This window comes from Zootoca vivipara, chromosome 17 (assembly GCF_963506605.1).
Source record: "Zootoca vivipara chromosome 17, rZooViv1.1, whole genome shotgun sequence".
Lineage (NCBI taxonomy): Eukaryota > Metazoa > Chordata > Lepidosauria > Squamata > Lacertidae > Zootoca > Zootoca vivipara.
Genome location: NC_083292.1, coordinates 37,331,290 through 37,341,438, shown reverse-complemented (window position 1 = coordinate 37,341,438; position 10,149 = coordinate 37,331,290). Strand labels below are relative to the sequence as shown.

Here is a 10,149-nt window from a genome sequence, read left to right as displayed (position 1 = left end):
GAGCTGTCTGGCATTAAGAGCCGTTCGACAGTGGAATGGTCTCCCTTGGGCAGCTGTAGACTCTCCTTCCTTGGAGGCTATTAAGCAGAGGTTGGGTGGCCATCTGTCACGGATGCTTTAGTTGAGATCCCTAAATTGCAGGAGGTTGGCCTAGATGACCGTTGGGGTCCCTTCCAACTCTACAATTCTCTGATTCTATGATCCTGCAGCCAGGCTCTTCGGACGTTCATGGGGAAAGCAGATCTCAGAACGTATATATATATATATATATATATATATATATATATATATATATATGCATGGAGCTCAAAAGGAGGAACTCTTCAAATCCCCCCCAATCCATCTATGTCTCTCTTGTCCCCAGTTACAGTCCTCTGGAGGAATTTAATAAAGCTAACCTCTTGTTGACTCAACAGCACGGCCCAGTAACTCCCAAGCAGGCCCTCTCCTTCCCTTTGGCCTCCATAAACATCCTGTCCTGGGAGGCCCAACCATCTGGGTGAGCCCCTATGAAGAGAGGCTGCAGTGCTTGGGCCTTTTCAGCTTGGGGAAACGGCGAGTCACCAATGGAAGTTTATAAAATTATGCCTGGCGTAGAGAAAGTGGATACAGGAGGGGTTTATCCAAAGAATATCCAAAGAAGCTGAATGCTGGAAGACTCGGCGGGATAGATAAAAGACTGTCTTTTGCCATGCAGAGCATTCTTAGAACTGTGGAACTTCCTGCTGCAGGAGGCAGTGACAGTCAACAACTTGGATGGCTTTGTTTTATTTTTTATTTATTTTATTATTTTTACCCCGCCCATCTGGCTGTTTTGCTCCACCCACTCTGGGTGACACCTTTGAAAGAGGATTCAGCAAATTCATGGAGGAGGGGCTATCGGTGGCTACTAGCCATGACGGCTGTGCTCTGCCTCCAGCTTCTGAATAGCAGTTTCTGGAAACCTGGTATCTTGTGCTCAGATCCTGCTGAACTAGATGGGCCATTTTTGAAAAAAGGAACTTAGCTATGAGAATGAGAAACTTACTTAAAAACAAAACAAAACACAAGTATTTGGACCAAAAGCATGCCATTCCCCCCCCTCCCCAAAGGGAACTCAGCTTTGAGGACTAGAAATTTGCTTTTTTAAAAACAAAGGCAGAGCCATGCTAAAAAGGAAAAAAGAACACACAGCAGCAGCGAGGGCTACAAAAGAGGACTTTTAAACCCACCAGATGCTAAATCCTGAAGCGGGGACCATGTTCTGCGCTCTCCTCTCCTACCCGCACCCGGTGCCTGGGGCAGATGTACCAGAGCTCTGCTGGCAGCCCAAAAATCCTATGCCCCCTCACCCCAAAATGCGCCAAGCCTGCTATTAGGACAGGCTGTTTCCGCCCCCCCTGGAGGGATTCCAACCAGCCATATTTCTGGCACTCTGCGCCTGAGCTCATTCCAAACGTTAATTCATCTTCTCGACGGCAAAAAGGAGAGGAAGGGAAAAGGGAGGCAGCGGGGGGGGGGGGAGAGAAAGGAGATCCCACCCTAAGCACACAGCCTCCCGCCTCTTTCCCATTCCCGTAAGTGACCATTAATTAAAGCCGAATTGTGGTACAGGGAAATCAAATGACTTTGCGGTGATTAAAGCCTATTACCAGCGGGGAGCGAGCGGCACGCATGATAATTTGCGGCTTATAGGAAACGGCGGCCGAGGTTGCCAGCTCGTTCCGCTCCTTTGCTGGCTCCTCCAAGCTCCCTCCTCCTCCTCGCTGAGCAGCCTTGCGTGCGCCAGGGATCGGGGCCAGCCCTGGGCATGTGTGCCCCCTCCTCCGAGCTGACCTTGCAAGAAGAAGAGGTGGCAACGCTGGAGTCCCCTAGCAGCCCAAAGCAAGGAGACTGAAATGTAGGCTTCTGTCTTATACCGAGTCAGAGCACAGGGAGAGGGACCGGCAGCAGCTGTCCAGCATTTCAGAAGCAGGGCAGGATGCTGGCGAGTGAGGGGGGGGGGGGAGAGGAAGAGGATGGAGTCCGACTCGGGACAGAGGGGCAGTGGTTTGCAGGAACCAGTAGCAGGCAGGGGCAGCTTTAGATCGAGAGGGGCGGAGCCCAGGATGGGTCAGAAGATAAAGGTAAAGGTAAAGGACCCCTGGACAGTTAAGTCCGGTCAAAGGCGACCATGGGGTTGTGGTGCTCATCTCATTTTCAGGCCGAGGGAGCCGGCGTTTGTCCACAGAGAGCTTTCCGGGTCATGTGGCCAGCAGGACTAAACCGCTTCTGGTGCAACGGAACACCATGATGGAAACCAGAGTGCATGAAAACGCTGTTTACCTTCCTGCCACAGTGGTACCTATTTATATACTTGCACTGGCCTGCTTTGGAACTGCTAGGTTCCAGAGCTGTGAAAGCAACCGTTAAGTGCTGCATACCCTCCAACATTTATTGGATGAAAATAGGAATGTCCCATTTGTTAACGTTGATTTTACTGCCCACTCTGGGCAGCTCCCAACATACAGTGGTACCTCGTGTTACAAATGCTTCAGGTTACAGACTCCGCTAACCTGGAAGTAGTACCTCGGGTTAAGAACTTTACTTCAGGATGAGAACAGAAATTGCGTGCCGGCGGCATGGCAGCAGCGGGAGTCCCCATTAGCTAAAGTGGTACCTCAGGTTAAGAACAGTTTCAGGTTAAGAACGGACATCCGGAACGAATTAAGTTCTTAACCAGAGGTACCACTGTATATGAAAACATAATAAAACATTAAACATTTTAAAAAAACCTTTCCTTATACAAGATTGCCTTCAGACAGCTTGGGGATCGGATAACTCCATACCCTACTACATTTCTCCAGTGAAAATAGGGACATCCTATCATACTCTCCTAGGGCTTGCCGATCAAAAGGTCGGCGATTCAAATTCCCACGACGGGGTGAGCTCCTGATACTTGGTCCCAGCTCCCGCCAACCTAGCAGTTTGAAAGCACATCAAAGTGCAAGTAGATAAATAGGTACCGCTCCAGCGGGAAGGTAAACGGCATTTCCATGCACTGCTCTGGTTCGCCAGAAGCGGCTTAGTCATGCTGGCCACATGACCCTGAAGCTGTGCGCCGGCTCCCTCGGCCAGTAAAGTGAGATGAGCGCCGCAACCCCAGAGTTGTCCATGACAGGACCTAATGGTCAGGGGTCCCTTTACCTTTACCTTTTTAAGTCAAAACCAGCACTTTGAATTGGACCCAGGAACTAATTGTCAGCCAGTGCGGTCAGGCCAGGATCAGTGTAAGATGCTCAAACTGTCTTGCCCCAGTGAGCAACCTGGCGGCTGAATTCTGCACTAGCTGAGTTTTCTAGTCCTCATTGTTCTCAACAAAGGGCTGATTTAACTACGGTAGCAGCATGCCTTATATACCGAGTCCAGATCTCTCAGTAGTGCTGACACTGGCTGACCGCGGCTGTCCAGGGTTTCAGACAAAGGAATCTCTCCAAATGCTCCCTGGAGACACCGTCGGGAATTGAACCAGAGACCTTCTGCATGCAAAGCAGATGCTCTACCAATGAGCTAAGACCCTTATCCCAAATTACACCCCCAGAATGTGTTTCAGAGCAGCCTTGAAGGGGAAACACTGAAAGATAACGTTTGATACGGAATCCACAGCAGCCCGGCTAATTCACATTTTCCGAGCAATTAGCCCATTACTATCACTTTGCTAAATATCATTAGATCGCGGTGGCCATGGTTGGGGCAATTTCCCCCTCGGCAAAACAGCCAGCTTGAGAGCAAAGGGGGGAGGTGAACCCTTTCCCTGTCTCTCTCGTCTCCTGCCACAGCCCAATCAACCCAAAGGAGACAAAGTTTCTAGCCTGCAAGCCTGTTGAGCAGCCCTACCCGGCCACACATTCTGAATGTCATGGAGAGTCTGAAGAGAAGGCGAGCGAATGAGACCAGAAACTTCTACACGCACCTCAAAAGAATTATAGGAAATTGAAGCTGTGCTAGGAAACAGGGGAGAGTTGAAGGGTTTCTGGAAGCAATTCTGCAGCACCCCTTTTAAAAAATAAAAAAGGGGGGAAAAGGAGGCAGCAACACTTCTGAATACCAGTTGCTGGAAACCACAGGAGGGGAGAGGGCTCTTGTGCTCAGATCCTGCTTGCTGGTTGACCACTTTTGAGAGCAGGATGCTGGACTAGATGGGCCACTGGCCTGATCCAGCAGGCTCCTTACATTCCAAGGATTCCTTAGCAGAACTTATGTCCCGGAATGTTGGGGGCGGGGTGGAGGGTGATGGATATGCTGCAACGCTTTGCTGCAGCACCACACTCTTTACACTCCCAAGAAGCAGAAACATCTCCACCCACCCATCCACTTTCTCCTCCTTTTAATGTGCCTCACCATCTACCCCAATCTAGGCCCAGAGCTAGCATTTCCCTCTTCCCTGCATCTGTGACAGATCCCCTCCGTCAGAACTGAAGTGCGTGATGATGGAATAGCAGACGTCCTCCAGTTCCCTCTTCCGTTCCTCGTATTCCTTCTTCGGGGCTTTCTGGTTGCCCTCCATCCACGCGGCAGTCTCCTCGCACATCTCCAGGACCCTCCTCTTTGCCCGGTCATCCAGAGCCTTCTCCTCGACAGCCACCCTCTTCAGTTGCAGAGTGCTGGCCTCCAAAGAGTTCAGGGCTTCGTTCTTCTCCTGCTCGGCCTTCTCCTGAGCCCAGTACTCTTCCTCCTCATGGATGATTCGCTCCATCTCCTCTCTGTCCAACCGGCCACGGGTGTCTGTGATCGTCAGCTGGTTTTGGTTGCCAGTAGACCTCTCCGTAGCGGTCACGGTGAGAATGTTGTTGTGGTCGATGTGGAAGGTGACCACAATTACCGGCATGCACCGTGGGGCAGGTTGGAGCCCGCCCAGCGTGAGTGTTCCGAGGAGCCGGTTGTGTTTGGTCAACGTCCGCTCCCCTTCGTAGACTTGCAAGAAGAGGCTGTTTTGGTTGTCCTCCGTGGTGGAGAAGTTCCTGGTTTCCTTTGTGGGGATCGGAGAGTTGCGCTTGACCACGACATCCATCACGCCTCCCACCGTCTCCAGCCCCAAGGAGACGGGAGTCACGTCCAACAGGAGCAGGTTCTGCAAGCTTTGGTACCGCTGGCCGGTCAAGATGGCGGCTTGGATGGCCGCCCCATGGGCCACTGCCTCATCTGGGTTGATGACCCTGCACAAGTCTTGCCCGTCGAAAAACTGTGAGAGGAGCCTCTGGATCATGGGGATGCGGGTGGAACCCCCGACAAGGACAACGTCGTCAATCTGGGTCTTCTTGATGCCAGCCTCCTCCAGTGCCCTCTCCACATAGACCATGGTGGACTGGAAGAGGTCAGAGCACAGGCCCTCGAAGCTGGCCCTGGTGATGGTTGTGTGGAAATCCACCCCCTTGTAGAGGGAGTCGACGGAGACGATGGCCGTGATATTAGAGCTCAGGACTCGCTTGGCCTTCTCACAGGCTGCCTTCAGCCTCTGCTTTGCCTTATTGCACTGGCTGAGGTCCTCCTTATGTTTCCTCTTGAACTCCTGGGTGAGCTGGTTCGCCAGCCGCTGGTCAAAATCCTCCCCACCCAAGTGGGTGTCCCCAGCCGTGGCTAACACCTCGAAGACGCCGTCCTGGGCAGTGAGGATGGAGACGTCAAAGGTCCCCCCGCCCAGGTCGAATACGAGGATGTTCCTCCTCTCCTTCCACTGCCTGCTGTCATTCAGGCCGTAAGCGATGGCAGCCGCCGTGGGTTCGTTGATCAGCCTCAGGACCTTGAGCCCTGCAATCGCGCCCGCGTCAATCGTTGCCTGGCGCTGGGCGTCGTTGAAGTATGCCGGGACGGTGATGACGGCCTGCGTGACTGGGCGGCCCAGGTGGGCCTCCGCCACCTGCTTCAGCTTGGACAGCACCATTGCCGAGATTTCCTCCGGGTAGAAGGACTTCTCCATCCCTCTGTGCGACACGTGGACTTTGGCTTTGCCGCCACTGCCCGCAGCTACACGGAATGGCCAGTGGTTCAGGTCGGACTGCACCGACGGGTCTTCATACCTGCGGCCGATGAGCCGCTTTGCACCAAAGATGGTGTTCTCTGGGTTAAGGCCCCGCAGCAACTCGGCTGGCTCCCCGACCAGGCGTTCCTTCTCAGTGAAAGCCACGCAGCTGGGCGTGGTGTGGCTGCTGTGGTCGTTGGCGAGGACGTCCACCTTTCCCTTCTGGCAGACTGCCACACAGGAGTAGGTGGTGCCCAGGTCTATGCCCACAGCTGGGGCCCTGGGGCGAGTTCTGGACGCTGCTGTTTTAACCCTGGGGGTAGACTGTGGCGGGGAGGCATTGCTGCTGTTGCTGGTGTCTTGAACTTTCTCAAGGCTGAGGTCTGCTCCCATCGGTGGACCTTTTCCCCCAGGCCCCCAGCCCTTCTGCCAAAGATGGAAAATTGGCAACCCTGGGGAAGCCGGGTGGGGGGGAAGAGCTCTTGGCTCCTGCGGGAGGTATTCCCTCTGTCTCTGCCCTTGATATTTTCTCCAAAGAGGACAGGTGGTCTCCCCATCATGGCATATGTCACAATAGGCCCTGTGGGGACTAGCTCGGCCTCAGAGCCTCAGCAGATGTTTTCATACTTAACCTGAGTTTCAGCCTCCTGCCCATTGAGATATTTGGGGAGACAGGGAGACACAGTCCACCAATGCCTGGCAATGCTTTGGTGAGTACACGGTTGGTTGTGAGGACAAGAGATTCTAGACCTCTCTCCCTTGGGGCAAGATGATCGAGACACTTCCCTGCTAACATTCTGAAAACTTAAGAACACAACAAGAGCCTTGTGAGAACAGGATGCTGGGCTAGATGGACCACTGGCCAACTGGATGATGCCTTTCCTGGGAAACCCACAAGCAGGATCCAAGCACGAGCACCCCCCCCTCTTATGGTTCTGAATATAGAACTGATCTTAGTATAAGACTACTTCTTATATCTATCTAGGTCAGAACTACCTACACTGACTGGCAGCAGCTCTTTAGGGTTTCAAATTGGAGATGTTCTGAGCACTTCCAGGAGATGCCACTTGGGTCCTATTGCATGCAATACAGGTGCTCTAGCAACTGAACTATGGACCTCCCTCCATCTTTTGTCCATATGCTGCTTTCGATACAGTGGAACCTTGGTTCTCAACCTAAAATCCATTTTGGAAGTCCGTTCGACTCCCAAAACGTTCGAAAACCAAGGAGCAGCTTCCGATTGGTGCAGGCGCCCCGGGAACAATAGCCGACAACTGAATTGGATGTTCGGCTTCCGAAAAACACTTAAAAACTAGAACATTTACTTCCGGGTTTTCGACGTTTTGAAAAGGTTCCACTGTACTTTCCCCCTTTTTTGAATAAGCAAAGTGGGATACAAAAATAAAGCAAACTCTGGATGCATGCATCAAAGAGGCAGGACAACTTTCCTTCCTTTCCTTTTAACCCTTATTTCTTTTTTAATGTGCCCTGTAGGTGGAACAATGCCCTCTGGCAGTTTCGGCAATTTCATTCCATCCCGTCCTTGGGGTCCTCATTATTCTTCTCCATTGCCACGCTCTGGTCTTCCCCAGATGTCCCTCCCACCCTCTCACTCTGGGTGAGGGAGGTGCAGATCGAATCCCACGCTTCTTCCAGGTCCTTCTGACGCTGCTCACACTCCACCTTCTCGGCCAAAGGGTTGCCCTCGAGCCAGGAGGTGGTGCTGTTGCACATCTCCAACATCCTCCTCTTGGCCTTCACATCCAGCACCTGCTCCTCAGCCACCCTCTTCAGTTCGAGGGTGCACGACTCCAAGGAGTTCATGGCCTCAATCTTCTCCTTCTGGGAAACGTCGCTCACCCTGAACTCTTCTGCTGTCTGAATGATCTTCTCTATCTCCTCTTTGCCGAGGTGGCCCTGAGTGTCTGAGATGGTGAGGTGGCTGGTGTTCCCCGTCTCCACGTCCTTGGCGGAGACGGTCAGGATGTTGTTCTCATCGATGGAGAAGGTGACGACAATGACGGGGACCCCGCAGGGGGCCGGAGGGATGCCTTTCAAGGTGAAGGTGCCCAGGAGGTGGTTGTGTTTGGTTAGGGCTCTCTCTCCTTCGTACACCATGAAGTAGATGGTGTCTTGGTCGTCCTCCGTGGTGGTAAACTCCATCGTCTCCTTCGTGGGGACAGGCGAGTTGCGCTTGATGATCGTCGCCATGACCCCGCCTTGGGTGTTGATCCCCAGAGACAAAGGGGTGACATCCAGGAGGAACACATTCTGCATCTTTGGGGTCCGGTTGCCTGTTAAGACAGCAGCCTGGATGGCTGCTCCGTAAGCCACCGCTTCATCGGGGTTGATGCCCTTGCACAGCTCCTTCCCGTTGAAGAAGTCCTTCAGCATCTTCTGGATCTTGGGGATGCGGGTGGAGCCCCCAACCAACACAATGTCCTTGATGTCACCCTTGCTCATCTTGGCGTCTTTCAGAGCCCTCTCCAAGGGCTTCAGGGTGGCCCGGAAGAGGTCAGAGCACAGGTCCTCAAAACGTGCCCTCGTGATGGCCGTGTGGAAGTCAATCCCTTGGTAGAGGGAGTCGATGGAGACGCTGGCGTTGCTGCAAGAGCTCAGCGTGCACTTGGCGCGCTCGGCCGCAATCTTCAACCTCTGCATGGCCTTCTTGTCCTGGCGGACGTCCTTCCTGTACTTCTTCCGGAACTCCTCTGCAAGGTAGCCCACCAACCTCTTGTCGAAGTCCTCGCCGCCCAAGTGAGTGTCCCCTGACGTGGCTTTCACCTCAAAGATGCCATCCTCAGCAGAGAGGATGGAGATGTCAAAGGTGCCCCCGCCCAGGTCAAAAATGAGGATGTTCCGGCAACCTGCCTCCTGGTTCCTCACATCGAGGCCATAGGCGATAGCGGCGGCCGTTGGCTCATTGATAATCTTCAGGATCTGGAGGCCGGCGATGGCTCCGGCGTCGATGGTGGCCTGGCGCTGGGCATCGTTGAAGTAGGCCGGCACTGTGACAATGGCTTGGGAGATGGAACAACCTAGGTAGGCCTCGGCTGTCTGCTTCATCTTGACCAATACCATGGCCGAGATCTCCTCAGGGTAGAAGGTCCGCTGCTTCCCCTTGTGGGACACCTGGACCTTGAGCTTGCCCTCGTGGTTGACCACGGTGAAAGGCCAGTGCTTGATGTCCTCCTGGACTGTGGCGTCCTCATATTTCCTGCCAATCAACCGCTTGGCGTCGAACACTGTGTTCTGGGGGTTGAGAGAGGCCTGGCTCTTCGCTGGGTCCCCAATCAGGTGCTCGCTGTTGGTAAAGGCCACATAGCTGGGCGTTGTGCGGTTCCCTTGGTCGTTGGCGATAATCTCCACTTTGTCGTGCTGGCAGACAGCCACGCAGGAGTAGGTCGTGCCGAGGTCAATCCCTATGGCCAGGGCATTCTGCTTAGGCATGGTTGTTTATGTCAGGCTCCTTTTTGGTTGAGGTTGACCAAGAAATGGGAGGGGGATAGATGATCCCATGAGAGTTTTGCTGGCCTCTCTCTCTCTCTCTGTCCGTCTGCTTTGCCTTCCCCCCTCTCTTCAAGACCAAAAAGTTGGCTGACCAGGACTTAGATTTTTTCTTGGGGTGATGGCATCTTCTCCCTTGCCTATAGCTGGGCAGTTGGGATTTTTTCTTATGGGCTCAGTAGGGTGGCACCCTCACCTTCAAACCCATCCTGATGACTTCACCATCACCATCACACATCACAATGGGAGTTGAGTAGACAATTCTGAAGCCGCTTGCCTGGACCACACCCTAAGAACATAAGAACATAAGAAGAGCCTGCTGGATCCGGCCGATGGGCCATCTAGCCCAGCATCCTGTTCTTACAGTGGCCAACCAGATGCTTGTGAGAAGCCAGCAAGCAGGATTCAAGCATAAGAGCAGTCTCCCACCCCCGGGCTTCCAGTAACCAGTAGCCATTGGCGGCCTTATCCACCGTGAATTTCTCTAATCCTCTTTTAAAGCTCCGAGGGCCTTCTGGCGGTTCCCTCACTACGAGAAGCCAAATTACAGGGAACCAGGCAGAGGGCCTTCTCGGTAGTGGCACCCACCCTGTGGAATGCCCTCCCACTAGAGGTCAAAGAGAACAATTACCAGACCTTTAGAAGGCATCTCAAGGCAGCCCTGT

The 10,149-nt window shown here is 53.3% G+C and overlaps 2 protein-coding genes across 2 annotated transcripts; both read right to left on the bottom strand.

Annotated features, from left to right (window-relative positions):
* Positions 1–4,384: 4,384 nt before the first annotated feature.
* Positions 4,385–6,370, bottom strand: LOC118075568 (heat shock 70 kDa protein-like). Its single transcript, XM_035097622.2, has one exon. It carries the CDS (start codon positions 6,368–6,370, stop codon positions 4,385–4,387), a length of 1,986 nt encoding a protein of 661 aa, XP_034953513.2.
* A 1,134-nt stretch (positions 6,371–7,504) lies between these two features.
* LOC118075569 (heat shock 70 kDa protein II-like) lies at positions 7,505–9,427 on the bottom strand. The gene has a single exon (XM_035097623.2). It carries the CDS (start codon positions 9,425–9,427, stop codon positions 7,505–7,507), a length of 1,923 nt encoding a protein of 640 aa, XP_034953514.2.
* Positions 9,428–10,149: the final 722 nt, after the last annotated feature.